The sequence below is a fragment of the Danio rerio genome, chromosome 18 (assembly GCF_052040795.2).
Source record: "Danio rerio strain M-AB ecotype USA chromosome 18, GRCz13ab, whole genome shotgun sequence".
NCBI classification, from domain to species: domain Eukaryota; kingdom Metazoa; phylum Chordata; class Actinopteri; order Cypriniformes; family Danionidae; genus Danio; species Danio rerio.
Genome location: NC_141038.1, coordinates 14,432,501 through 14,459,089, shown reverse-complemented (window position 1 = coordinate 14,459,089; position 26,589 = coordinate 14,432,501). Strand labels below are relative to the sequence as shown.

At 35.0% G+C, this 26,589-nt stretch overlaps 2 protein-coding genes across 4 annotated transcripts in view; one reads left to right on the top strand and one right to left on the bottom strand.

Annotated features, from left to right (window-relative positions):
• The window catches only part of LOC100150699 (uncharacterized), a 24,281-nt gene extending 5,019 nt beyond the window's left edge, over nt 1-19,262 (bottom strand). Inside the window, exons 1-6 of one of the 2 annotated variants that reach the window (XM_087293016.1) lie at nt 19,226-19,262; nt 17,884-18,149; nt 15,150-15,373; nt 13,397-13,495; nt 13,133-13,234; nt 12,920-13,033 (exon numbers count right to left, since the gene is read on the bottom strand). In XM_087293016.1, coding sequence (XP_087149142.1) covers nt 12,920-13,033; nt 13,133-13,234; nt 13,397-13,495; nt 15,150-15,373; nt 17,884-18,034 — 690 coding nt within the window. In that variant the 5' untranslated portion in view covers nt 18,035-18,149; nt 19,226-19,262. Of the gene's footprint in view, nt 1-12,919; nt 13,034-13,132; nt 13,235-13,396; nt 13,496-15,149; nt 15,374-17,883; nt 18,284-19,225 lie in introns of those variants that run through there. The other variant, XM_087293017.1, reaches the window with a different exon arrangement.
• The window catches only part of zgc:112052, a 7,832-nt gene continuing 86 nt past the window's right edge, over nt 18,844-26,589 (top strand). The window contains exons 1-4 of one of the 2 annotated variants that reach the window (XR_015514307.1): nt 18,844-18,935; nt 20,892-21,076; nt 25,104-25,978; nt 26,017-26,589. The exon at nt 26,017-26,589 is cut by the window's right edge and continues 86 nt beyond it. Coding sequence is in view for 1 of the 2 variants with exons in the window: in NM_001017665.3 (NP_001017665.2) it covers nt 20,917-21,076; nt 25,104-25,369 (426 nt within the window). In the remaining variant the exon portion in view is untranslated. 2 annotated transcript variants of the gene reach the window in all.

Genomic DNA, 26,589 nt, shown 5'->3' with positions numbered 1-26,589 from the left:
GGCACTTGGAGAGATTTTTTTTCAGAGGTGGTACTTGATGAAAAAAGTTTGAGAACCACTGCTTTAGAACATTGAAAGTAATTGTACTGGGTGATTTATCAATAAATGTATAATGCAAATGATCAGTTAATAATTACATGAAAAAAAGACCATGTAAAGTGTTGGAGGTTATAATTGCACCTATGTTGCCTTTTGTATAAAACAAGTATATGAACAGCATTAACGAGTTTATTGCTGGAATAAAATATCCACAATACTCTGAACAAACAAGCAAACACTGAAATAATGGGATGTGTATGAGAGCTGCTGTTTGAAGAGGATGAAATGGATATAGCCTAATGCAAAAAATAGTTTTGTATAAATGCATCAATATAATGTAAGGTCTAGTTACTAGCACTATACTAAATCAGGTAGTAGAATAGTCCATACTACTTTACTTGTACTTGAAAACTTTTACAAGTTTCATTTAACACTGGAGTGACTGAATTAAAGGGATTTTAGTGACTGACTCCTGAAAAACTTTGTATTTTCAATACTGAAACTTTCTATATTGGAGTCGTTACAGTCTAAACTGTTATCAAACTTGTCATCTTCCATGACATCCTCCTTTGCGAAGATGGTCTCTAAAGAATTTGTATAATTTCCAAATGATTTGTTAGACACATTTTTACTTGAATTGCAAATCGTAATTTAAATCGCGGCAAATGCACTACCTCGGAGTCCACAGAGAGTTCTGTGCATGTGAATTCTCAAATCGCCAGTCAGAGGGGATGTAACTGGCCGTTACTAATAGGAAATCAGTTTTGATGATGCAAGACAGATTCATATAAGGCTATCTATCAGCTTACCGCTGTAGTGACATTAAGAAGAATTGATGGTTATGAAAGGGGAAATCCTGAACTTTACATAGAAACCAAACTTGTTTCAGGACATTTTACAGTTGGAAAATAACAAAATCTCTTTATGCAATATGATCTTTATTTAACATAATAATGATTTTTGGCATAATATAAAAATCTATTATTTTTAATATACACGTTTGACTTGCAACTGGTTTCGTGGTCCAGGGTTACATATTACAACATTGCTCTATATTTTGATCTGGGGCTCCAACGTGAGAATATTATTTATTTATTTATTATATCATCAAAGGGTTCTTTTAAATATGCTTGACAAGATTTTTCTGGAATACAAACTGTTGTTACACTTGATGACATTTTAGTGTGTCTTTGGTAAATCATTGTAAAAAATAAAATAATTTTTACTACAGAAAACAAAAATATTGCACATTACACTTTCTAATACATTAAATATAATGTATAAAACAAACAAAACAATATTGTTACTGCACTTAAATTGGTGTAAACTAGCCATAGTTTAAATTTAAACAAGATATTAACCCTTAATCAGTCCTCTAATATTCTAAGCAATAATAAGTGTGTATATAAATAATTATTATTAATATAAATTACATTATTTATAAGTCAAAAGTAAAGTACCTGAGAATTTAATGACATTTAAACATGGTGAAATGGGCCAATGGGATGCAATGGAATTGGTTACCATAGAAACCACAAGCCACAGAATGCCGGCTTCTATTTGTGAGTTCTATATGTGACATCATCATACTGTATGTTACTGCAACTCTTGTTGGTTTGTTCATTTTGTAGCTCTGACAATTCAAATATGGGTCAGCTCAGTTCATGTTGTAAACCATCAAGAAATGATTGTGGCAGTGTGGACTATAATCATCATTGTACACCACCACAATCTTCCACAAACAAAGTGGAAAACGATTTACATCCAGAGAGAGATGTGGATAGTCAAAAAGAAAGAGGAAAGGAGCGTTCCTCTAAAAAGAAGAGAAAAATGTGGAGGTGGATTTCCCATCTAAGAGGTGGCAAAAAATACAAGAAGGCCTCGTCTGACCACAGTGCTGAGGTCTCTCCTGCTGCCTGTTTGGCTCCTGACAACAGAGCTGCCCTGTCTCTTACAGCTGCCTGTTTGAGTCTTGACAGCAGTACTGAGGACCCTCCTGCTGCCTGTTTGAGTCTTGACAGCAGTACTGAGGACCCTCCTGCTACCTGTTTGAGACCTGACAGCAGTACTGAGGACCCTCCTGCTACCTGTTTGAGACCTGACAGCAGTACTGAGGACCCTCCTGCAGCCTGTTTGAATCCTGACAGCAGTACTGAGGTCTCTCATGCATTGAGTCCCAACTGTTGTACTGAGGACTTTCCTGCTGTGTGTCTGAGTCTGGACTGCTGTCCTGAGGACTCTCCTGCTCCTGCCAGTTTGAGACCCGACTGCTCTACTGAGGACTCTCCAGCTGCTGCCAGTTTGAGACCCGACTGCTGTATTGAGGACTCTTCTGCTGCTGCCAGTTTAAGTCCCGACAGCTGGACTGAGGACTCTCTTGATTCTGCAAGTTTGAGTGCCGACAGCTGGACTGAGGACTTTTCTTCACTGTGTCTGAGTCTCGACTGCTGTACTGAGGACTTTCCTGCTGCTGCCAGTTTGAGTCCCGACTGCTATACTGAAGACTCTCCTGATTCTGCCTGTTTGGCTCCTGACTGGATGACAGAGGTCTCTCCTTCTGCCTGTTTGAGTCCTGACAGCTGTACTGAGGTCTTTACTGCTCCGGTCCGTCTGGCTTCTTCCTGCACTGTCTATGTGTCTCCTGCACCTGTCCGCTTGGTGACCGATTGGAGTCCAGATGTCTTTCTTTATTCCTCATTTTGTGTTTTAATGTCATTTGCATCATATTTCTGATCTGCTCTAAATAAAGCATTTAAAAAAAATTTTGTTTTTGTTTTTATTTTGCATAAAAAAAACAATTATAGCCACATTGATTACTCAAAAGTGTAATTTTTCAAATAACATATTTAATTTGCCATGTTGCTGTTGAGTATTGTGATATTTCTTGTTATATTTATTTTTCTGTACGTGGAGCTTAATGGTAGTTTTTGAGTTAAATTTAAGTGTCTTAACATTATTACTATTACTATTACTTTTATTATCATTATAATAATTAATATAAAATTAAGTAAAATCTTTGGCTAAGTGCATAACTGATAGTCACACAAATTACTTAAATAATAGTTCTATTGCTTTAGATCCATTGCAGTTTGGCTTCAGAGCAAACTACTCAAATGAGATGGCAAATTGCTACTTCACCGAAAAAGTAAAGTCTTTCATAGATAATGGGGGTCGTTGGGGCTGTGATTCTTGACTTCAGGAAGGCCTTTGATACTGTAAATTAAAGAATTCTCACGTGCAAATTAGTAGGTTGTAACTTCTCCCCTCAAACTTTAAAATGGATAGAATCATGCTTGTCTGGTCGCACACAGTGTGTTAATATACAGAATTACAAATCTGCCCCTTTAGGTATATCCACAGGTGTTCCGCAATGATTTATTTTGGGCCCTTTACTTTTTACTTTATATATTAATGATCTTCCATCCATTTGTCCTTATCCTAATATACAAATGTATGCAGATGACACTTATATTTATTCATAGGAGGAATGTGTTGCAAGTTGAAAACAAACTCACAGAATGGCTGGTACATCTTTTAACCTGGTTAGAACAGTGCTGTTTACAGTTGAACATCTCGAAAACAGTGTGTATGTTCTTTTCTAAGAATAATAGGTTAAGGGAAGTACCAGATGTATTTGTATCAGAGGAAAGATTACAAGTTGTAAAACTATTACAAGATTTAAAACTATAATTTAGGTCACAGGTAAAAAGGTTTGTAACCAGGTCAGATAAGTTAGGGCAGCCTCACATGACATCTGATCACAAATAAATCGATCATCACTCCATGATCATTTCTCACATCACTTATCGTTTAACCACTTGGTCCGCGTGCTGGACGATATGGCAAAAATCTATATCATGATAGATTTCTTAATTTTGATCAATACGATATAATTCCGATATCGATATGGACAATATTAAAAACACAGGAAAAAACTGCCAAGAACGCACACAATAGATGTCTGTACCTAAAGTACACGTCTGCAAATTGAATATGCAAAGTTTATATACCGCCAGCCTCTTACAACTTTTTGTTTTTTAAAATAAATAACAATACAAAAAATGTATGTTCACTTTTTATTTGTATTAAGCCTTTACAAACAAGAAATGTGAAATAAACTGTCAAAAAACTAAAACTCTCAGACTCTGCTTATTTATTTATATAAATCATAAATAGATACTTCATGGAGGTTAGCTTGACCAGCGTGAACAGAAACTTTTATCTGTGTTTTTTTTTTTTTTTTTTTTTGCATATGCCAAATATTTAACAATTAAAATTATACAAAAATCTTACAATTATGACATCCACATTATAAAAAACATAGACAAAGAATAATAATTATTATAATAAAAAGATCAAAAAGAGTAAAGTCTACATTAATATTTGCAATAGAAAAGAGTTGTTTGAGTATATTCATATCTCTGGTTGCTTTTCATCTTGAACGTCCTTTAAGGGTTGTATCTGACTATTATATTTGTGTATGTAATAACCCAATTAAATTAAAAGGTTTAACATAAAATAGTTCTTATATATTTTATATAGTCTACTTATATCGACTACTATTTTATATTATTTTATATAAATTTTCATTATTTAACAGATTGAATACCTCTGTTAATCACATTCTTTCTATTTCATCAGCTTTTGCAATAACCAGATTTCTGATAAATATGTTTGAATTTTATTTTGTAAGTTTGTGCGAGTGCTATATGCCAGCATGCAGCGAGTTTGTGTATGTGAATGTTAATTTGGGTGTTTATGCAAGGGTCGAGTTATGTATGTGTGTGTGGTAATGTGGGAGTATGTGCACAGATCGAGTTATGTATGTGCGCGTGAATGTGAATGTATGCAATATGCATGCATTAAGTTTATATGTATATGCGCATGTTTCATACATGTTTTGAACATTCAATAGTAGAGGTTTATACTCTTTTCTTAAAATCAGCCAGTAGTTTTGAAACAGACTTGCTAGCCTTTGATGATTCTAACCTTTGTTTAATTCATACTTCATACTTGCGTCTACACAGATAATACACTTGTGTGTTTAGACAGTTTTCATTAAAGCTTTTGTCAATGATTGCTTTTAAATAGCTATGAAGGTTTACATTTTAAAGGTTTCAAACAAGCAAAAATGTATTAGAAAAGGGTCTAACAATCCACCACTTTTTTTATTAAAAATATGCAACAGCCTTGTATTTCAAACAAACTTCTGGAATTTTGAGTGTGAACACACTAATTACACTTTTTATACTTTAAAATAAAGTTTGTGAATTAGGATGCACCTACTTTGAGTACAATCAAGAGTAAACATTTAAACTGCATAGGCAAATATCCATAAATGTATTATTTTCATTTTACTTAATCAATATTATACAATGTGTATATTACCGATTGGTTGATCTCACATGTATTATGCACAACTGCCTCTTTAGAGTGTCTAGTTCAGTGGTTCTCAAACTGTGGTATGTGTACAACTAGTGGTACGCGAGCTTCCTTCTAGTGGTACATGGAGGAATCAAATAAGTCATATGTACTGTACATGCTACATATATTTCAAAACTTATCAAAAATGATTTTTATATGAATATGATGACATTTAGCGTATATTTATGAGGTCCAGGCAACATTTTCAGGTGTTGATGAATAGACTACTATATATATATATATATATATATATATATATATATATATATATATATATATATATATATATATATATATATATAGTTATGTTAATATGTTAATACTTTACATTTAAGTACAGCAATTTCTTTTTACTTTTTAAGAACAGTAACCTACCATTTTTCACTTTTAAAAGCACATTTTAAATAAAATGTTCATGTTTTTAGTTTGTTTGCTTGTTTGTTAACATATAAGCACAGTACAGTCCTAACGTTCAGACTATTTATGATAATTAAAGTGTCTGACATTAATACATATTCTTAATAATAGTAAGTAATCTGCCATGGTTTTTGAAGTGTGCAGAGCTGTAGCTTAAACTGGTCTACTGCGCTACTGTATTTCAATACTGAGCATTATGGTGGCACTTGGAGAGATTTTTTTTCAGAGGTGGTACTTGATGAAAAAAGTTTGAGAACCACTGCTTTAGAACATTGAAAGTAATTGTACTGGGTGATTTATCAATAAATGTATAATGCAAATGATCAGTTAATTATTACATGAAAAAAAGACCATGTAAAGTGTTGGAGGTTATAATTGCACCTATGTTGTCTTTTGTATAAAACAAGTATATGAACAGCATTAACGAGTTTATTGCTGGAATAAAATATCCACAATACTCTGAACAAACAAGCAAACACTGAAATAATGGGATGTGTATGAGAGCTGCTGTTTGAAGAGGATAAAATGGATATAGCCTAATGCAAAAAATAGTTTTGTATAAATGCATCAATATAATGTAAGGTCTAGTTACTAGCACTATACTAAATCAGGTAGTAGAATAGTCCATACTATGTTACTTGTACTTGAAAACTTTTACAAGTTTCATTTAACACGGGAGTGACTGAATTAAAGGGATTTTTGTGACTGACTCCTGAAAAACTTTGTATTTTCAACACTGAAACTTTCTATATTGGAGTCGTTACAGTCTAAACTGTTATCAAACTTGTCATCTTCCATGACATACTCCTTTGCGAAGATGGTCTCTGAAGAATTTGTATAAATTTCCAAATGATTTGTTAGACACATTTTTACTTGAATTGCAAATCGTCATTTAAATCGCGGCAAAGTCCACAGAGAGTCCACAGAGAGTTCTGTGCATGTGAATTCTCAAATCGCCAGTCAGAGGGGATGTAACTGGCCGTTACTAATAGGAAACCAGTTTTGATGATGCAAGACAGATTCATATAAGACTATCTATCAGCTTACCGCTGTAGTGACATTAAGGAGAATTGATGGTTATGAAAGGGGAAATCCTGAACTTTAGATAAAAACCAAACTTGTTTCAGGACATTTTACAGTTGGAAAATAACAAAATCTCTTTATGCAATATGATCTTTATTTAACATACTAATGATTTTTGGCATAATATAAAAATCTATTATTTTTAATATACCCGTTTGACTTGCAACTGGTTTCGTGGTCCAGGGTTACATATTACAACATTGCTCTATATTTTGATCTGGGGCTCCAACGTGAGAATATTATTTATTTATTTATTATATCATCAAATGGTTCTTTTAAATATGCTTGACAAGATTTTTCTGGAATACAAACTGTTGTTACACTTGATGACATTTTAGTGTGTCTTTGGTAAATCATTGTAAAAAATAAAATAATTTTTACTACAGAAAATAAAAATATTGCACATTACACTTTCTAATACATTAAATATAATGTATAAAACAAACAAAACAATATTGTTACTGCACTTAAATTGGTGTAAACTAGCCATAGTTTAAATTTAAACAAGATATTAACCCTTAATCAGTCCTCTAATATTCTAAGCAATAATAAGTGTGTATATAAATAACTATTATTAATATAAATTACATTATTTTTATGTCAAAAGTAAAGTACCTGAGAATTTAATGACATTTAAACATGGTGAAATGGGCCAATGGGATGCAATGGAATTGGTTACCATAGAAACCAGAAGCCACAGAATGCCGGCTTCTATTTGTGAGTTCTATATGTGACATCATCATACTGTATGTTACTGCAACTCTTGTTGGTTTGTTCATTTTGTAGCTCTGACAATTCAAATATGGGTCAGCTCAGTTCATCTTGTAAACCATCAAGAAATGATTGTGGCAGTGTGGACTATAATCATCACTGTACACCACCACAATCTTCCACAAACAAAGTGGAAAACGATTTACATCCAGAGAGAGATGTGGATAGTCAAAAAGAAAGAGGAAAGGAGCGTTCCTCTAAAAAGAAGAGAAAAGTGTGGAGGTGGATTTCCCATCTAAGAGGTGGCAAAAAATACAAGAAGGCCTCGTCTGACCACAGTGCTGAGGTCTCTCCTGCTGCCTGTTTGGCTCCTGACAACAGAGCTGCCCTCTCTCTTACAGCTGCCTGTTTGAGTCCTGACAGCAGTACTGAGGACCCTCCTGCTGCCTGTTTGAGTCCTGACAGCAGTACTGAGGACCCTCCTGCTACCTGTTTGATTCCTGACAGCAGTACTGAGGACCCTCCTGCTACCTGTTTGAGTCCTGACAGCAGTACTGAGGACCCTCCTGCTGCCTGTTTGAGTCCTGACAGCAGTACTGAGGACCCTCCTGCTACCTGTTTGAGTCCTGACAGCAGTACTGAGGACCCTCCTGCTACCTGTTTGAGACCTGACAGCAGTACTGAGGTCTCTCATGCATTGAGTCCCAACTGTTGTACTGAGTACTTTCCTGCTGTGTGTCTGAGTCTGGACTGCTGTCCTGAGGACTCTCCTGCTGCTGCCAGTTTGAGACCCGACTGCTGTATTGAGGACTCTTCTGCTGCTGCCAGTTTGAGTCCCGACAGCTGTACTGAGGACTCTCTTGGTACTGCAAGTTTGAGTGCCGACAGCTGGTCTGAGGACTTTTCTTCACTGTGTCTGAGTCTTGACTGCTGTACTGAGGACTTTCCTGCTGCTGCCAGTTTGAGTCCCGACTGCTATACTGAAGACTCTCCTGATTCTGCCAGTTTGGCTCCTGACTGGATGACAGAGGTCTCTCCTTCTGCCTGTTTGAGTCCTGACAGCTGTACTGAGGTCTTTACTGCTCCGGTCCGTCTGGCTTCTTCCTGCACTGTCTATGTGTCTCCTGCACCTGTCCGCTTGGTGACCGATTGGAGTCCAGATGTCTTTCTTTATTCCTCATTTTGTGTTTTAATGTCATTTGCATCATATTTCTGATCTGCTCTAAATAAATCATTTTAAAAAAATTTTGTTTTTGTTTTTATTTTGCATAAAACAAATTATAGCCACATTGATTACTCAAAAGTGTAATTTTTCAAATAACATATTTAATTTGCCATGTTGCTGTTGAGTATTGTGATATTTCTTGTTATATTTATTTTTCTGTACGAGGAGCTTAATGGTAGTTTTTGAGTTAAATTTAAGTGTCTTAACATTATTACTATTACTATTACTTTTATTATCATTATAATAATTAATATAAAATTAAGTAAAATCTAAGTGTATAACTGATAGTCACACAAATTACTTAAATAATAGTTCTATTGCTTTAGATCCATTGCAGTTTGGCTTCAGAGCAAACTACTCAAATGAGATGGCAAATTGCTACTTCACCGAAAAAGTAAAGTCTTTCATAGATAATGGGGGTCGTTGGGGCTGTGATTCTTGACTTCAGGAAGGCCTTTGATACTGTAAATTAAAGAATTCTCACGTGCAAATTAGTAGGTTGTAACTTCTCCCCTCAAACTTTAAAATGGATAGAATCATGCTTGTCTGGTCGCACACAGTGTGTTAATATACAGAATTACAAATCTGCCCCTTTAGGTATATCCACAGGTGTTCCGCAATGATTTATTTTGGGCCCTTTACTTTTTACTTTATATATTAATGATCTTCCATCCATTTGTCCTTATATTAATATACAAATGTATGAAGATGACACTGTTATATTTATTCATAGGAGGAATGTGTTGCAAGTTGAAAACAAACTCACAGAATCGCTGGTACAACTTTTAACCTGGTTAGAACAGTGCTGTTTACAGTTGAACATCTCGAAAACAGTGTGTATGTTCTTTTCTAAGAATAATAGGTTAAGGGAAGTACCAGATGTATTTGTATCAGAGGAAAGATTACAAGTTGTAAAACTATTACAAGATTTAAAACTATCATTTAAGTCACAGGTAAAAAGGTTTGTAACCAGGTCAGATAAGTTAGGGCAGCCTCACATGACATCTGATCACAAATAAATCGATCATCACTCCATGATCATTTCTCACATCACTTATCGTTTAACCACTTGGTCCGCGTGCTGGACGATATGGCAAAAATCTATATCATGATAGATTTCTTAATTTTGATCAATACGATATAATTCCGATATCGATATGGACAATATTAAAAACACAGGAAAAAACTGCCAAGAACGCACACAATAGATGTCTGTACCTAAAGTACACGTCTGCAAATTGAATATGCAAAGTTTATATACCGCCAGCCTCTTATAACTTTTTGTTTTTTAAAATAAATAACAATACAAAAAATGTATGTTTACTTTTTATTTGTATTAGCCTTTACAAACAAGAAATGTAAAATAAACTGTCAAAAAACTAAAACTCTCAGACTCTGCTTATTTATTTATATAAATCATAAATAGATACTTCATGGAGGTTAGCTTGACCAGCGTGAACAGAAACTTTTATCTGTGTTATTTTTTTTTTTTTGCATATGCCAAATATTTAACAATTAAAATTATACAAAAATCTTACAATTATGACATCCACATTATAAAAAACATAGACAAAGAATAATAATTATAATAATAAAAAGATCAAAAAGAGTAAAGTCTACATTAATATTTGCAATAGAAAAGAGTTGTTTGAGTATATTCATATCTCTGGTTGCTTTTCATCTTGAACGTCCTTTAAGGGTTGTATCTGACTATTATATTTGTGTATGTAATAACCCAATTAAATTAAAAGGTTTAACATAAAATAGTTCTTATATATTTTATATAGTCTACTTATATCGACTAATATTTTATATTATTTTATATAAATTTTCATTATTTAACAGATTAAATACCTCTGTTAATCACATTCTTTCTATTTCATCAGCTTTTGCAATAACCAGATTTCTGATAAATATGTTTGAATTTTATTTTGTAAGTTTGTGCGAGTGCTATATGCCAGCATGCAGCGAGTTTGTGTATGTGAATGTTAATTTGGGTGTTTATGCAAGGGTCGAGTTATGTATATGTGTGTGGTAATGTGGGAGTATATGCACAGATCGAGTTATGTATGTGCGCGTGTATGTGAATGTATGCAATATGCATGCATTAAGTTTATATGTATATGCGCATGTTTCATACATGTTTTGAACATTCAATAGTAGAGGTTTATACTCTTTTCTTAAAATCAGCCAGTAGTTTTGAAGCAGACTTGCTAGCCTTTGATGATTCTAACCTTTGTTTAATTCATACTTCATACTTGCGTCTACACAGATAATACACTTGTGTGTTTAGACAGTTTTAGCTTTTGTCAATGATTGTTTTAAATAGCTATGAAGGTTTACATTTTAAAGGTTTCAAACAAGCAAAAATGTATTTGTAATTCATACAAAAATACTTTGATACTCTTTGTAGCTATGATACAAGTACTTGTGCATCTGTGATGTCATCCTATGTGTGGATTATTTAATTTTATTTGAAAACCCACCAGTTGAAACATAAATTCCCCCAATGAATAAAACCAAGACCCCTATTCTCTCCCCCCATCTCATCACACACCAACTCAAAATATTATAAATTCTGAGTATGCCTCACACAGGTGAGTGGGCCTAACAAACCACCAATAAAAAACACTCTCATTCAACTCACTGACACATTAACCAACACAAACACTGCATTTATAAAGTGTGCTTCACACAGTTGAGTGGGCTTGCCAAACCACCTGTAGAACACTTTTTCTCTCCCTTCCTCCCTCTCTCTCTTTCTTTCAAATAAACAGAAGCAATTTTAGCACCCTTACTCTAGTACTAACTTGTATGAGCACAAACAAGTCACTTTGTATTTCTAGCACTTAAAGTGTGTATTGCCACTTCTTGTTGATTCACTGAATGCCTTCGCAATTATATGTCACTTTGAACAAAGGTGTTCGCTAATTGACTAAATGTAAATGTAAATCAGCATTAATTTTATGTGTGAGATATTTAAGGAAAAATTTAGATACAATTTAGGAGTTTTTTTTTTTTTTACTTTACCTCCATATAAAATACTACTTTAACGGATAGTTCACCAAAATAGATAATTCTTCAAAATATGTCACTTGAGGGTTAGTAAATGAGTAAATATTCATTTGTGTGAACTATGCCTTTAAAAAGCAAACCACTGCTTTGTTTACAGTGTTAAGCTCAAGATCAGCTCAAAGAGAGCTAAAGTGGCAGTGTGCCATGCTTTTTTTTACATTTTCTATTGTGTTGGGCTTGATCAAGCATCTGCCTTTAAGATTTTCCTAGATGTGCGCACACTGATATTTTTCTTTCGATTAGCGTTTAACCAAAGAAACGACATTACGACTGTTCTATAATCATCAACAAGTGGAAATGGAAAGAGTATTAGCATGTTTATTCAGACTCTACTTTATTTGTTATGTCAATTAATCTTTTATGTTGCATAATTTCGAAAAAGCTTATAGTCAGACCGTTCTGATTATATCATTTTGTGACATTTTGGAATGATGCAGTCCAATATGAATAACAACTGCTTGTGCTATTGTATGTAGATCATAATTAAAGTGCAGTAGTCCCCACATATTTTAAAGGACATCTATAAAGCACATACAAATCTTGTTCACAGTAATTTATTCTTCCTTGTCTACTTACTAATAGATAAAGTCAGAAAATTCAGTATCAAACCATTTGCTTGTAATAAACAAAACCTAAATAACTGAATCTGACATGAACATTTTAAAAAGTGAAAAATACGATTTTAACTGAGCTTTGCTCGCACACACACATACACACACACACACACACACACACACACACACAGACACAGACACAGACACACAGACACAGACACACAGACACACAGACACACAGACGAAACCTTCAGCCATTGCTGGATACTGTAGCTGGCAATTGCTTTCCTAAAGAGCTCTCCTAATCAGAAAATGAACTGCACTAAATAATTTAAAAGGCACAATTAAATTCAAATACAGACAGTAGAAACAAATGCATATAAACACAAACCTGGTCAATATATGTAGGTTGTGGCAGAAGTTTATCTAGTTCTCCCAAATAGTGCAAGAGTCTCTCCTCCAGTTTCTGTGCGTAGCGTTCGCCATATTGCTCCTCCATTAAATCCTGCAAAGTTTAACATTCACATTTGATTTAAGAATCTATCATTGATAAATGCCACAAATATTAGTAATGTGCATTTTAAAGTACTTCAGCTATACTAACATGAATGTAAGTCTCCCGCATATCCCTGTCTCTTGCCAGAACATGAGCGAAGGACTTGAACTCTTTCTGGTTTTTCTGCATCAGATCTACATGCTTGCGTCTCTATATTAAAGAAAAAAAGTCAATAGTTTAATATTATGGAGAAATGGTTTTCCTACATTACATTTCACAAAAAAATCATGCACCAACTGGCATTATTTATTTCATTCTTTGGCTTTTTTGATGTATTTGTGGAGGCCCCTGGTGGACGAAGAGTAGACTTACACATTTGTAATACTCTGGAAGTTTGTTTGGGAAAAAGTTTTCCATCTTGACAGTGATGTTAGCAGCGCTTTCATCGTTCCACAACATCCACATTATAACCTGAGACAAAAATACAGAAACATGTTTTATACACTTTAAAAACTCCTTGTGGATGACAGGAAGTTAAAGGGAAAATGCTTTTCTCAGAGGTTTTGTTTTGTTTCTAGTCTAAATATAAAAAAATCTTAAAACAAGCCAAATAATCTGCTAATTATTAAGCTAAATAATTAGTTTTAACAAGATTATTTTGCTTACACCACTGGCAGATTATTTTGCTCATTTTAAGGAAAAACTAATTTAATTTTGGCATATTATTTCTTAAAATAAGACAATATTTTTTGCTTATCTAGAAAATACTTCTAGATTTATGATTTTTTTTTTTTAAATATATATATATTTGGACTAAAACAAGGTAAAGTAAGTAATTTAAGTAAGAAAAGCCTTTTTTGCAGTGTCATTCATCCAAAAATTTCCACATCTTGTAGACATTTATGTATTTTTTTCTTTTGTTGAGCGCAAGAGATTCTAAAGAATGTTGGGGAAAAAAGCAGCCATTGACATCTATAGTAGAAACAAATGCTGGAAGTCAATGGCGGTTTTATTTCCCAACAATCATCAGTACACTCACCAGCTACTTTATTAAGTACACCTTACTAGTACCGAGCTGTTCCCCCTTTTGCCTTCAGAACTGCCTTAATCCTTCATGGCATAGATTCAACAAGGTACTGGAAATATTCCTCTGAGATTTTGGTCCTTATTGACATGATAGCATCACGCAGTTGCTGTAGATTTGTCAGCTGCACATCCATGATGCAAATCTCCTGTTCCACCACATCCCAAAGGTGCTCTATTGGATTGAGACTCTGGTGACTGTGGTGGTCATTTGAGAAGAGTAAACCTTACCATCCGAATGTTGCAGCAGAAATCGAGACTCTTTAGACCAGGCAACGTTTTTCCAATCTTCTATTGTTCAATTTTGGTGAGCCTGTGCAAATTGTAGCCTCAGTTTCCTGTTCTTAGATGACAGGAGTGGCACCCGGTGTGGTCTTCCGCTGCTTTAAGCCATCCACCTCGAGGTTGGACGTGTGCGTTCAGAGATGCTCTTCTGCATACCTCTGTAGCAATAAGTGGTTATACGAGTTACTGTTGCCTTTCTCTCAGCTGGAACCAGTCTGGCCATTCTCCTCTGACCTCTGGCATCAACAAGGCATTGGCGCCTACAGAACTGCCGCTCACTGGATATTTTCTCTTTTCTGACCATTCTCTGTAAAACTTAGAAATGTTTGTGCATGTAAATCCCAGCAGATCAGCAGTTTCTGAAATACTCAGACCAGCCTGTCTGGCACCAACAATCATGCCACGTTCGAAGTCACTTAAATCACCTTTCTTCCCCATTCTGATGCTCGGTTTGAACTGCAGTACATCGTCTTGTCCATGTCTACATGCCTAAATGCCTTGAGTTGCTCCCATGTGATTGGCTGATTAGAAATTTGCATTAACAAGCAGTTGGACAGGTGTACCTAAAAAGTGTCCGGTGAGTGTATATCTTTAGTGTTCAACATAAGAAAGAAACTCAAACACGTTTGGAAGAAGTGAAGGATAAGCAGATAATAATGTACTGGAAATAATGGCGGAATTTTCATATTTGTGTGAACTATCCCTTTAATTCTTATGGGTTGATTTATATTTGTTATCGAAATACACAAGATCTCACCAGTGTCTGCAGACCAAACTTGATCTTCATGTGTTTGATGGGGGTCACGAGTCGTGGTTCAAGTGTGTATGTAACATCCAAAAACTCAAGGACTCTCTCAAAGTGCTGGATGTCTCTGGTTTGCACGATCCTCCAAACTTCTGCTGCCACCGCACGGACTCTGCACGGCTCCTCAAGGCTCAGATGGTGCCAGTCTCCTTCTAGCCATAATGGTGGACCTAGAACTAAAGTAAGCGTGAACTGATTAGATCTTCCATTTTATATTACTGCAATTGTGCAATAAATTTAAAGGGGACCTATCATCCAAAATCCCTTTTATAAGGGGTTTAAACACAGTGATGTGGCAACAGTGTGTGAATATATCCAGCTGTTAATGGGAAAAAAGTAATCAATTATATTTTTTATAATCACACTACATAAAAACAATCTGCATAAACACTTTGATTGACATTCTCCCTTTTGTATATGTCATCAGAGGGGGAAAGTCCCGCCCATTAGTGATGATCTCTCTCTCATTAGCATAGACAGCCCTAAGTGAGAAGCAGCCAACTGCCATTAGAGTTTTACCATACTTGCTGAAGATAATGTCAGTGACTAAAAGGAATTATAAATGGTTTAGGAGTTTTAAGATGCACAAATGAACACCGATGTCTCCATAAACTACCTACTCCTGAACCACATTTTCAGTTTTTCACAGAGATAACTTTAGACTTGTTTTGAACTTGCCGCTATGCTGACAAATTTGTAGCTCCGCCCTCTTTTGAGAAAAGCACAATCTCATTTGAATTTAAAGCAACAGTCACCAAAACGTCACAATTTGGATCACAAGGGGCAGTTTTACAAGTTATTAAAAATATTTGTGGGTGTATTTTGAGCTGCAACTTCACATACACACTAGGGCTGCAAGATATTGGAAAAATCTAACATTGTGATATTTTGTTATTCTGCATTATAAATCGCAATATGATTACCGCAGATGACTTGAATAGCTCTTATTTGGAAAGAATTAATCATGTTTTACATTGGTTGAGATGATTCTATTGAGAAGTGCATCTAAATAAAATATAATAAACCATCTACAAACATGGATCGATACAATTTAAAATAAGATACAATTGAAATACACACATTTTCTGAGTCTAACGGTATTCAGGTACAGTAATTAAATAATAAAAAGAATTCATTACAAATGATACAGTTTCTTAGCTGTAAATGCTTTTCAGACATTATATAGCCCTCAAAAACACATGAAAATGAAAACTTATTATATATAATATAATATAATAATATATAAACTCACTCAACATTGCATATCCTGCGATGTGACTACTGCGAATCACATTGCAATATTGATGCCAAAACAATATATTGTGCAGCCCAAATACACACTCTAGAGATACAAAATGACATTTGCAAAAAATATAGGTCCCCTTTGAAACATATCTGAGCCAAATATACAGTAATTAGCATACATTTTAGGATGACATTTTTTCCATTACATTTTGTGTTTTATTGCCATTTTGTTTGAAAAGCAAATGTTCAGGGGTGAATGTTTATAATAGAAAAACATGAGAGAACCGGGATCTTTATTTTAAGTTAAAAATTCATTTTCATCCAAATTAATTTTCTGCAGAATCATGCTGCTCTAATTTTAACCATGTTTTATTCAAGAGACCCACTTAAAGTGGCATTTTATATACTAACAAATTTGATCAGACATGTTTAAAACAGGGTGACATGTTGGCTCAGTGGTTAGCGCCTCACAACAACAAGATCGCTGGTTCAAGTCCTAGCTGGGTCATTGTGGAGTTTGCATGTTCTTCCTGTATTCACGTGGGTTTGCTCCGGGTGCTCCGGTTTCCCCCAAAAGTCCAAAGACATGCGGTAAAGGTGAATTGAGTAAGCTAAATTGTCCGTAGTGTATGAGTGTGTATGGATATTGGAAGGGCATCCTCTACGTAAAACATGTGCTGGATAAGTTAGCGGTTCATTACGTTGTGGCGACCCGACTAGGCTAAAAAATAAAGTGAATGAATGAAGGTTAAAAAAGGGGGTGACACAGTGGTTAGAACTGGCGCTTCACAATAAGAAGATTGCTGGTTCGAGTCCCAGCTGGGTCAGTTAGTATTTCTGTGCGGAGTTTGCATTTTCTCCCCATGTTCGTGTGGGTTTCCTCCGGGTGCTCCGGTTTCCCCCACAGTCCAAACACATGCGTTATAGGTGAATTGAATAAACTAAGTTGGCCATAGGGTATGTGTGTGAATGAGGGTGTATGGATGTTTCCCAGTACTGGGATGCAGCTGGAAGGGCATCCGCTGTGTAAATATCATTTTGCAGCCATAAAATATTAATTAATTGTCATTTTAAATCTTTATACTTTCACATAATACTAAGTTTTAACCAACTTGCAAGTAAAACGTTTAAAATCATCTAACATGTACTAAACTTCAGTATTATCCCTCATTCTTTAATATTTTTTTGTACAGATCAGAATAAGTATGTGGTTTCATTTTTACAGAAATGTCTGTTACGCTGAATGACCACAGAAATTGATTTCACTTACATTTTGGCTAACAAAGTTATTTAAAACATTAAATCAGATCCTTTTTTATTTTAAGATGCTTTTTGTGTGCAGATAATCCCTTGTGTAAATTGAAATGGTTTCAGACACCAAAATAGGACATGTTTTAACATGCATATTAATTATGGTTATTTGAAATGTAATAAAAAGCACCTTCTAAGACCTCCATCATCCGTTTAGTCCATGCATATTCAATGATCCATAATGGTAAATCAGGAATTAGGATAGAACAGGCTTTCTCCAACCACAGATTTTGACTCATTCCAACAAAAGCAGCAGCAGTTTCAGTGTCCAGCACAGTCATGATGTCCAGGCATCATCCTCTGCATCCAGGAAACCTCCAATCATACTCTGCCGAAAGTGATGATGCTCCTTTTAAAAGGCACTTTTTGTCAGGCATGTCCGGGCACGTTGAGAACCTACATGACAGAAGTGTCTAGTTATGCTGATTTAAAAATCAAAGCGGGATACCTCACACACATAAATTAAACGACCAACAATATTACAGCTACTGCATAACGTGTTCATCAGATAAGGCAAGCGCGATAACACTAAAGTTAACTTCCCTTGTGTGAAAACAGAAATTGTTGGCGGTGATGTTTTAAAAAATGCAGCGATAAGAAAGCTTTTCAAAATAAGAGATCTGTACTGTCGCCACAAAAATCACATCAGGTAATATTTAATTGTATTAAATATTATGTGTTTTGCAGTGTTCGTTATTTAAAATTTAAATGTAAAACATATGGGACATTAAAATAAAAAAGAAAACGGTATGATTTACCTTTCCAGCTAAAAGTGTCATATGGAGGGTGAAAATAGTTGAATACAATTTTATTTTAAAAAAATAAATGTGAAATTCGTGATTTTGGTCAAGTATGACCCATACTCCGTATTTGTGCTAAAAACTGTTAAAAATTGACCCTTTAAAATACGTATATTGATGACTCTTTCTTTCTGGTAATTTCTAACTATGCTAGTTAACAAGAACGCCGAGTTTACTATCTCATGATGAGACACTTGCAAGAACAACTTTGAGGCCTTTTATTTTGAAAAAACACGTTTCCAGCTTCACGATAGGAAAAAAGTCATGACATAGCGCTTGCTGGCGTGATTGTTGACTTCTAGAGGTATTTTATAGTTTGACGCGAGCCACCACAGCAGAGCTTTTATTCTCTTAATAGTGAATCCAAAAGTTATCTTCGAAGGTGAGTGGACTTATTTATTTTACGCCTGCGCCAGATAACATCCTTCATATACATTATTCACACACATTGTGTCACTTATATAGATAGCATGCTTTCATATTTGTATGCAAATGCGAACGTAGATAAAAACGCGAATGGAAAAATACAAACGTCAGTCCCTTGACTCCCATCACAAATCTAATAGTTTGCATTATACTGTAAGTTACTGATATTATTATTATTGTTATTATTATTATTATTTTATCGAAAATCAGCTGCCAGGTGTTAAATTCTTCGATAACGTTACTTACATTAAGCTCTTTCATCGTCAGAAACCGAAACTGAATTAACGTGATCGTTTAGTAATGTAGCTGTAAACAGCAAAGCTCCGCCCTCTTTTGATTTGATTGGTTTACTTAACTTAGTCATGTTGACTGTGACAACCAGATATATTTCAGGCAATGTAGTCTGATTATTTTTAGGTTATCTACTTCTTTTTTTATATAGCTTCATGCCAATCCACGTAGCATATTAATATACTGTAAAAAGCAAATAAAAAAAACAGACATTATATCTCAAAAATAGATTAAACATTGCACTAAACAAGAATTTTTCAAACGGAACTGCAGTAAGATTTGACTTGGTAATAATAATAATTAATTAGTTAAATATCTTAAAAAATAATAATAATTTTTGGTGGGTTTGGCTGATTTTTTTGGGTCATTTTGGGGATGTTTGAGAATTCCAGCAGAACATGAACAAGCATTAATAACATGGCAGCTACTATGATATTACATGCCTCAAATCTTCCAGGTTTTCAGTATTTTTGTTCAGATGTAATAACGTACTTGATTATTTCTCTCACATATGGTTAAACGGCTTAAAAGTTGTGTCCACATGACCATTTTATATGACTTTTAAAAATGGAAATTAAAAGAACAAATAATTTGGAATAATCAATAGAAAATGTACTGCCGTTGTGTGAATAACATGTCATCTTACTATTAATGGATTACAAGTATTTTTCAATTAAATGTTATTAGAATTCTGATTTACATTTACATTAATGTAATTGTAAATGTAAATGTAAATGTAAATTCTGATTTCACTGAAACAATTTCCAGTCACTTTACTTTTGTTTTATTTTGTGTCATCTGATAACATTTGGTATAAATTTTTAAATAGTTTAATTGAGTCAACCCTTAAACATTTGTTATTCAAAAAGCAATGGACATTTTCTAATAAATGTCTATTTTCTATTTTTAATTATTTTAACTCTATATTCATGAGTCACTAATATTGCTACATTATTTTTTGTATTACAATATATCACTAAATAATTGCATTTGAAAAAAAATAATTATTTACTTATTAATCTTTTTTTTGCAGATGTAATCTGTACTTTTTCAGTCAGTTACACAACTGTGTGTGTGTGTGTGTACACGATTTACAGTCATGTATGAGTAACACTTATTTTTGTTTTATTTTGTGAACTCTGATAACATTTATTACAAATTTTTAAATAAAAATGACACTTAGAACTTAGAATAAAAATGCAATACCAATGTTTTAGCTTCAGAAGAGTTAAGAAAAGAACATGTGGTTGAATAATCCTGATTTTAAATTTACAGGTCTTAATTATTTCTATAGGTTTATATATATATATATATATATATATATATATATATATATATATATATATATATATATATATATATATATATATGTATGTATGTATGTATGTATGTATGTATGTATGTATGTATGTATGTATGTATGTATATGTATGTATGTATGTATGTATGTATATATATATATATATATATATATATATATATATATATATATATATATATATATATATATATTAATTGTTAATGTATGTAGCCACATTCAGTTTGTGTATTACAATAAATCACTAATTAATTGCAGTTTACTTAATTTATTAACTTAATTATTATTGTTCTTTTTTTGCAGTTATACTGTAATCTTTCCAAGCACTATGCCGCCACATGTTGATGATGTAATGAAACTGTGTTGTGAACTGTCTGCGAATCAACAAGTGAAAACAGCAGTGAAGCAGTCTGGAAAAGGAGCAGCAGCCGCTGGCGGTCTCGCCTTTGCAGGAGGTTTAATAGGGGGTCCTCTGGGCATCGCAGTGGGCAAGTACATTCATGTCCTTCAAGTGTCAGTCTCATTAATAGTACACTACTGATGAAATGTTTGGGATCAGATTGATGTATACGCACCTTCTCTGCTCACCAAGGTTGTTTTTATTTTAAGGTGAAGTAGGTTGAAAGTCTCTTCACATTCCAATAGTAATGATTAAAGTAAATGATCTAAATGTGTTAATATGTATTTATTTATTCTGGGTAAAGCATGATACAAAAAAAATGTTCATCCAATTAAATAATTTCGGCCCTATAATTCCCATAATTCTGATAAGTAGCCCAAACTGCGCACCTTTGTTCATGCAAATCCGCCATTTGCACGTGCACACGCACATGTACACAGCGGCAATGACAACGGTAAGAACAAAAGTGTTGTTCAGCCACTAAAATCTTCCAGTGAAAGATTGATGCGACTATTTTCAGTTTCATAAGGGATCTTTTACAGCATCGATAATGTAGATTTTTTTTTTTTTAGTTTAACAACAAAACATAAGTATAGTGTCTAGCCTGCTTTGCAGACGTGAATATCGTTCTATATCCACATCGGCTCATTTTTTAACAATGACAGCCTGTGACGTTCTCCCTATATTGTTTATCATGTTCCTCTTAATATTTGCTCTGAAATAGCATATCAGTATGGCTTCGTAATCAGTGTAATTCCTGCACGCCGCCGGCCAACCACTAAGCATACAGTAGTCGCTTTAGGACGAAGCACGTGAGAGAGTGAGACCAGCGATCCTTGCATGCATGCAATATTGCACATTATGACAAGTTTTGCTTGCTAACTACATAACTGAAAACATGCTAGATATAATAGGTTTTCATTCAGAATTGAAGTATTATAAAGTTCTATAAAGTTATCTAACTTGTGAATGACATGATCTAGTGGGTTTCTGTCGTCTTTAATCTGCGCGTTCGTAATATCAGGAGGCGTGGCTTTGGACGGCAGGAGAGGGACTGTGTTTGAAACATATTATGCGAAACGGTTAGCATTTAGGCAGATCACCTACTGCACCTTTAATCAAAAAGACAGTGAAACATTGTAAATTGTAAAATCATTTTCACAATATTATATTATCAACACATGCAAAACCACATCCCTGCATATGGCTTTGAATAGAATAAAGCTATTAAAAACCCATTAAACACATTAAACAAAACATTCACAAAGCTGGAAAACACCAACATTTTATCTCAAATAAATGATGTTGTTTTGAACTGTAAGAAAAAAAAAAAAAAAATATATATATATATATACAGCGGGGAAAATAAGTATTTGACACATCAGCATTTTTATCAGTAAGGGGATTTCTAAGTGGGCTACTGACACAAAATTCCTACCAGATGTAGCCATCAAGCCAAATATTGAATTCATACAAAGAAATCAGAACATTTAAGTATACAAGTTGAGTCATAATAAATAAAGTGAAATGACACAGGGAATAAGTATTGAACACATGAAGATAACAAGGTGCAAAATGGCATAGAAAGTCAGGAGATCTGTCAGTATTGAGAGAAAAACCCTGCTCCCTATCAGTACTAATTGATATCAGCTGCTTTAGTCCTAATTGATGGCCTATAAAGGCTTCTCATTACTCAGGAGGCACACAGGAAAGACTTCATGATGGGTAAAAACAAAGAACTCTCTCAAGATCTGCATAGTCTTATCGTTGAAAAGCATTTTGATGGGAATGGTTATAGGCGCATTTCCAGAATGCTGAATGTTCCTGTGAGCACTGTGGGGGCTATTATCCGGAAATGGAAAAAGCATAAGTTCACCATAAACCGGCCACGATCAGGTGCTCCACGTAAGATCCCTGTCCGAGGAGTCCAAAGAATAATCAGGAGAGTTCTCCAAGAGCCAAGAACCACTCGGGCAGAACTTCAGGAAGACCTCGCATCAGCGGGTACTATTGTTTCAAAGAAAACTATAAGCAATGCACTGAACCACCATGGCATCCATGCACGCTCACCACGCAAGACTCCATTGCTGAACAAAAAGCATGTTGAGGCCCGGTTAAAGTTTGCGAAACAGCATTTGGAGAAGCCTGTGGATTATTGGGAAACTATAGTATGGTCAGATGAAAGCAAAATTTAACTTTTTGGCAGTCATTCTACACATCATGTTTGGAGAAGAAATGGCACTGCCCACCACCCCAAGAACACTATACCAACAGTTAAGTTTGGGGGTGGAAGCATCATGGTTTGGGGCTGCTTTTCAGCAAGGGGTACTGGCAGACTTCATATTATTGAAGGTAGGATGAATGGAGAAATGTACCGGGACATTCTGGATAAAAATCTGCTGCCATCTACCAGAAAGCTGAAAATGAAAAGAGGGTGGACATTTCAGCAAGACAATGATCCCAAACACAAGGCCAAGGAAACAATGAAGTGGTTTCAAAGAAAGAAAATCAAGTTGCTTGAATGGCCCAGTCAATCACCTGACCTAAATCCCATAGAAAATCTATGGAGAGAACTGAAGATCAAAGTTCATAAAAGAGGCCCAAGGAACCTTCAAGATTTAAAGACCGTTTGTGTGGAAGAATGGGCCAGAATCACTCCTGAGCAATGCAGACGACTGGTCTCTCCATACAAGAGGCGTCTAGAAGCTGTGATCACTAACAAAGGCTTTTCTACAAAGTATTAAGTAAAGTGTGTTCAATACTTATTCCCTGTGTCATTTCACTTTATTTATTATGACTCAACTTGTATACTTAAATGTTCTGATTTCTTTGTATGAATTCAATATTTGGCTTGATGGCTACATCTGGTAGGAATTTTGTGTCAGTAGCCCACTTAGAAATCCCCTTACTGATAAAAATGCTGATGTGTCAAATACTTATTTTCCCCGCTGTATATATATATATATATATATATATATATATATATATATATATATATATATATATATATATATATATATAAAATAAAAATATTTTCAACTTATTGATTATAAGAAACGTTATTATTGATAATAGACAATAAAAATTATTATTTTTTTGTTCATGTGACTATTAACACTAGAGTAACACTAGAGTTCTGAACATTAAGCTATAAATCACAGGAATAAATTACATTTGAAATTCTATTTAATAAGAAAACAGCTCTTTTGTCATAATATTTCACAATCAGGCCGGCAAGATAGCTCAATGGTTAGCGCTGTCGCCTCACAGCAAGAAGGGCGCTAGTTCGAGTCCCTGCTTGGCCAGTTGGCATTTCTGTGTGGAGTTTGCATGTACTCCGCTTGTTGGTGTGGGTTTCCTTCAGGTGTTCCGGTTGCCCCCACAGTCTAAATCAGGGGTGGGCAAACTCAGTCCTGGAATGCCGGTGTCCTGCACAGTTTAAGTCCAACTCTAATCAAACACCCCTGCTTATAGATTTATAGTGATCTTGAAGACACTGATTAACATGTTCAGGTGTGTTTGATTAGTGTTGGAGCTAAACTATGCAGACCACTGGCCCTCCAGGACCGAGCCTACCCCAGGTCTAAACATGTGCTATAGGTTAATTGGACGAACTAAATTTGCCATATGGTATGTGTGTGTGTGTGTGTGTGTGTGTGTGTGTGTGTGTGTGTGTGTGTGTGTGTGTGTGTGTGTGTGTGTGTGTGTGTGTGTGTGTGTGTGTGTGTGTGTGTGTGTTTGTGTGTGTGTGTGTGTGTGTTAGTGAGAGAGAGAATGAGTGTGAATGGTTGTTTCCCAGTGCTGGGTTGCAGCTGAAAGTGCATCTGCTGCATAAAACACATGCCAGAATAGTTGGCGGTTCATTCTGCTGTGGTGACCTCTGAAATACAGACTAAGAAAAATGAAGGAATGAATTTCAAACTTGACTACATTTTTGATCAAACACGTGTAGCCTTGGAAAGCAGAATATATATTTTTTAAAGTTCACATTTATTCATTTGTTTAATGCCCGATCCTTTTTTAAAAACATAAAAAACCAACACACTGATCTCAAATCTTTCCACCGGTTGTGCATGAGATGCAGTTTTATCTAATGGCACTTTTCTCTTTGTAAGGTGGAGCTGTCGGAGGTCTTCTTGGATGCTGGATGACGAGCGGCCAGTTCAAACCTCTTCCTCAGGTCATCATGGAACTGACCCCAGACCAGCAGGCCAGACTTTATGAGGATATCGTGGCAATCTTAGGCTCGATAACATGGACCGATGTTGCACAACTGACAGCCCTCGTAATGGGAAACGCCAGCCTTCAGCAGCAAGTGACCGCAGCTCTCCTCAGCTACATTCACAAGGAACTTCAAGCTGAAGTACATTACATTGACTGACCAAAACAAAAACAAAACAAACATTTTAATAACATTTCAAACCGTATTATCAGGTGTCATACGGGTAGTTTGACTGAACGCTCGAGTACTGTAGATGAAACTGGCTTATCAAAACTTAATTTGGTACATTTCAATCTGACAAGTGCTGTTTATTCTTTAAAATAATTTCCTGGCATAATGTGTGGCATGTTTTCAGAACACTTCAGAAGGTGTAATGTACATTACAATCACGGCCTTTTGATTTTTTTTATCTCTTTTTTTGGTTTGGTGAAGCTCATTTTAATGAGGATTTGCACCTGCAGAGAAGAGCCTTAAAAACATATTGTCTGTTGCTTTTTAAATACATATTTATTGATAGATGGGATTGGCCAGATGTGTTAAAATCATGCTTTGTATGGGCTGTTTGATTCAATACCGTAGTTTAAATTGGCATAAACACTGTACAATGGTCTCAAACTCAATTTCTGGAGGCCCGCAGCTCTGTATAGTTTAGCTCAACTCACACCTGCTTAACGGCGCAGTCATATAAGAGTTTGGGCTTGCGAAATTCTGTCGTACAGCGCTGTGAAAAAGGGCAGGATTAAACAAGATGATTAGACATTTTAAAAAGCGAGCGATTGGTCCATATTTTAAATTTCAGCCCATAGAGGTCATGTTTTGATCTTTAATTGGTCTCACCCAGTCAAGTGATGCAATTTTGTTGGTCAAAGTACACCAAGCTTGAACTTTCCAACGCAGCAAACTGTGAAACCTGTCGCACAAGCTTGCGTTTCTGACGCATTTGTGTGCATATGAATGGAAGTCTTTGGGGAGAAAAGTCCAGTGTGACCGCAGCATTATAATCTATAGTTGTTCTGAACACCATGATTATTTGAATCAGCTGTGTTTGATTAGGATTTGAGCAAAAGTGTGCAGAGCTGTGGCCCTCCAGGAATCCAGTTTAAGACCTATGGTTTGGTTACAGGGTTGCTTAACCCTGTTCCTGAAGATCTACCTTCCTACAGATTTCAGATGCAAGCCATATTAAACACACCTGCCTGAAATGATCAAGTGCTGTTCAGGTCCTAATGATTAATGTTTGATCAGGGTTGGAGCTGAACTCTGTAGGAAGGTAGATCTCCAGGAACAGGGTGGAGCATCCCTGGTTTAGTATATTACTTGAATTAATTTCTTGGCATACATAATGTGTTGTTTACTTTCAGAACACTTTTGAAGCTTGT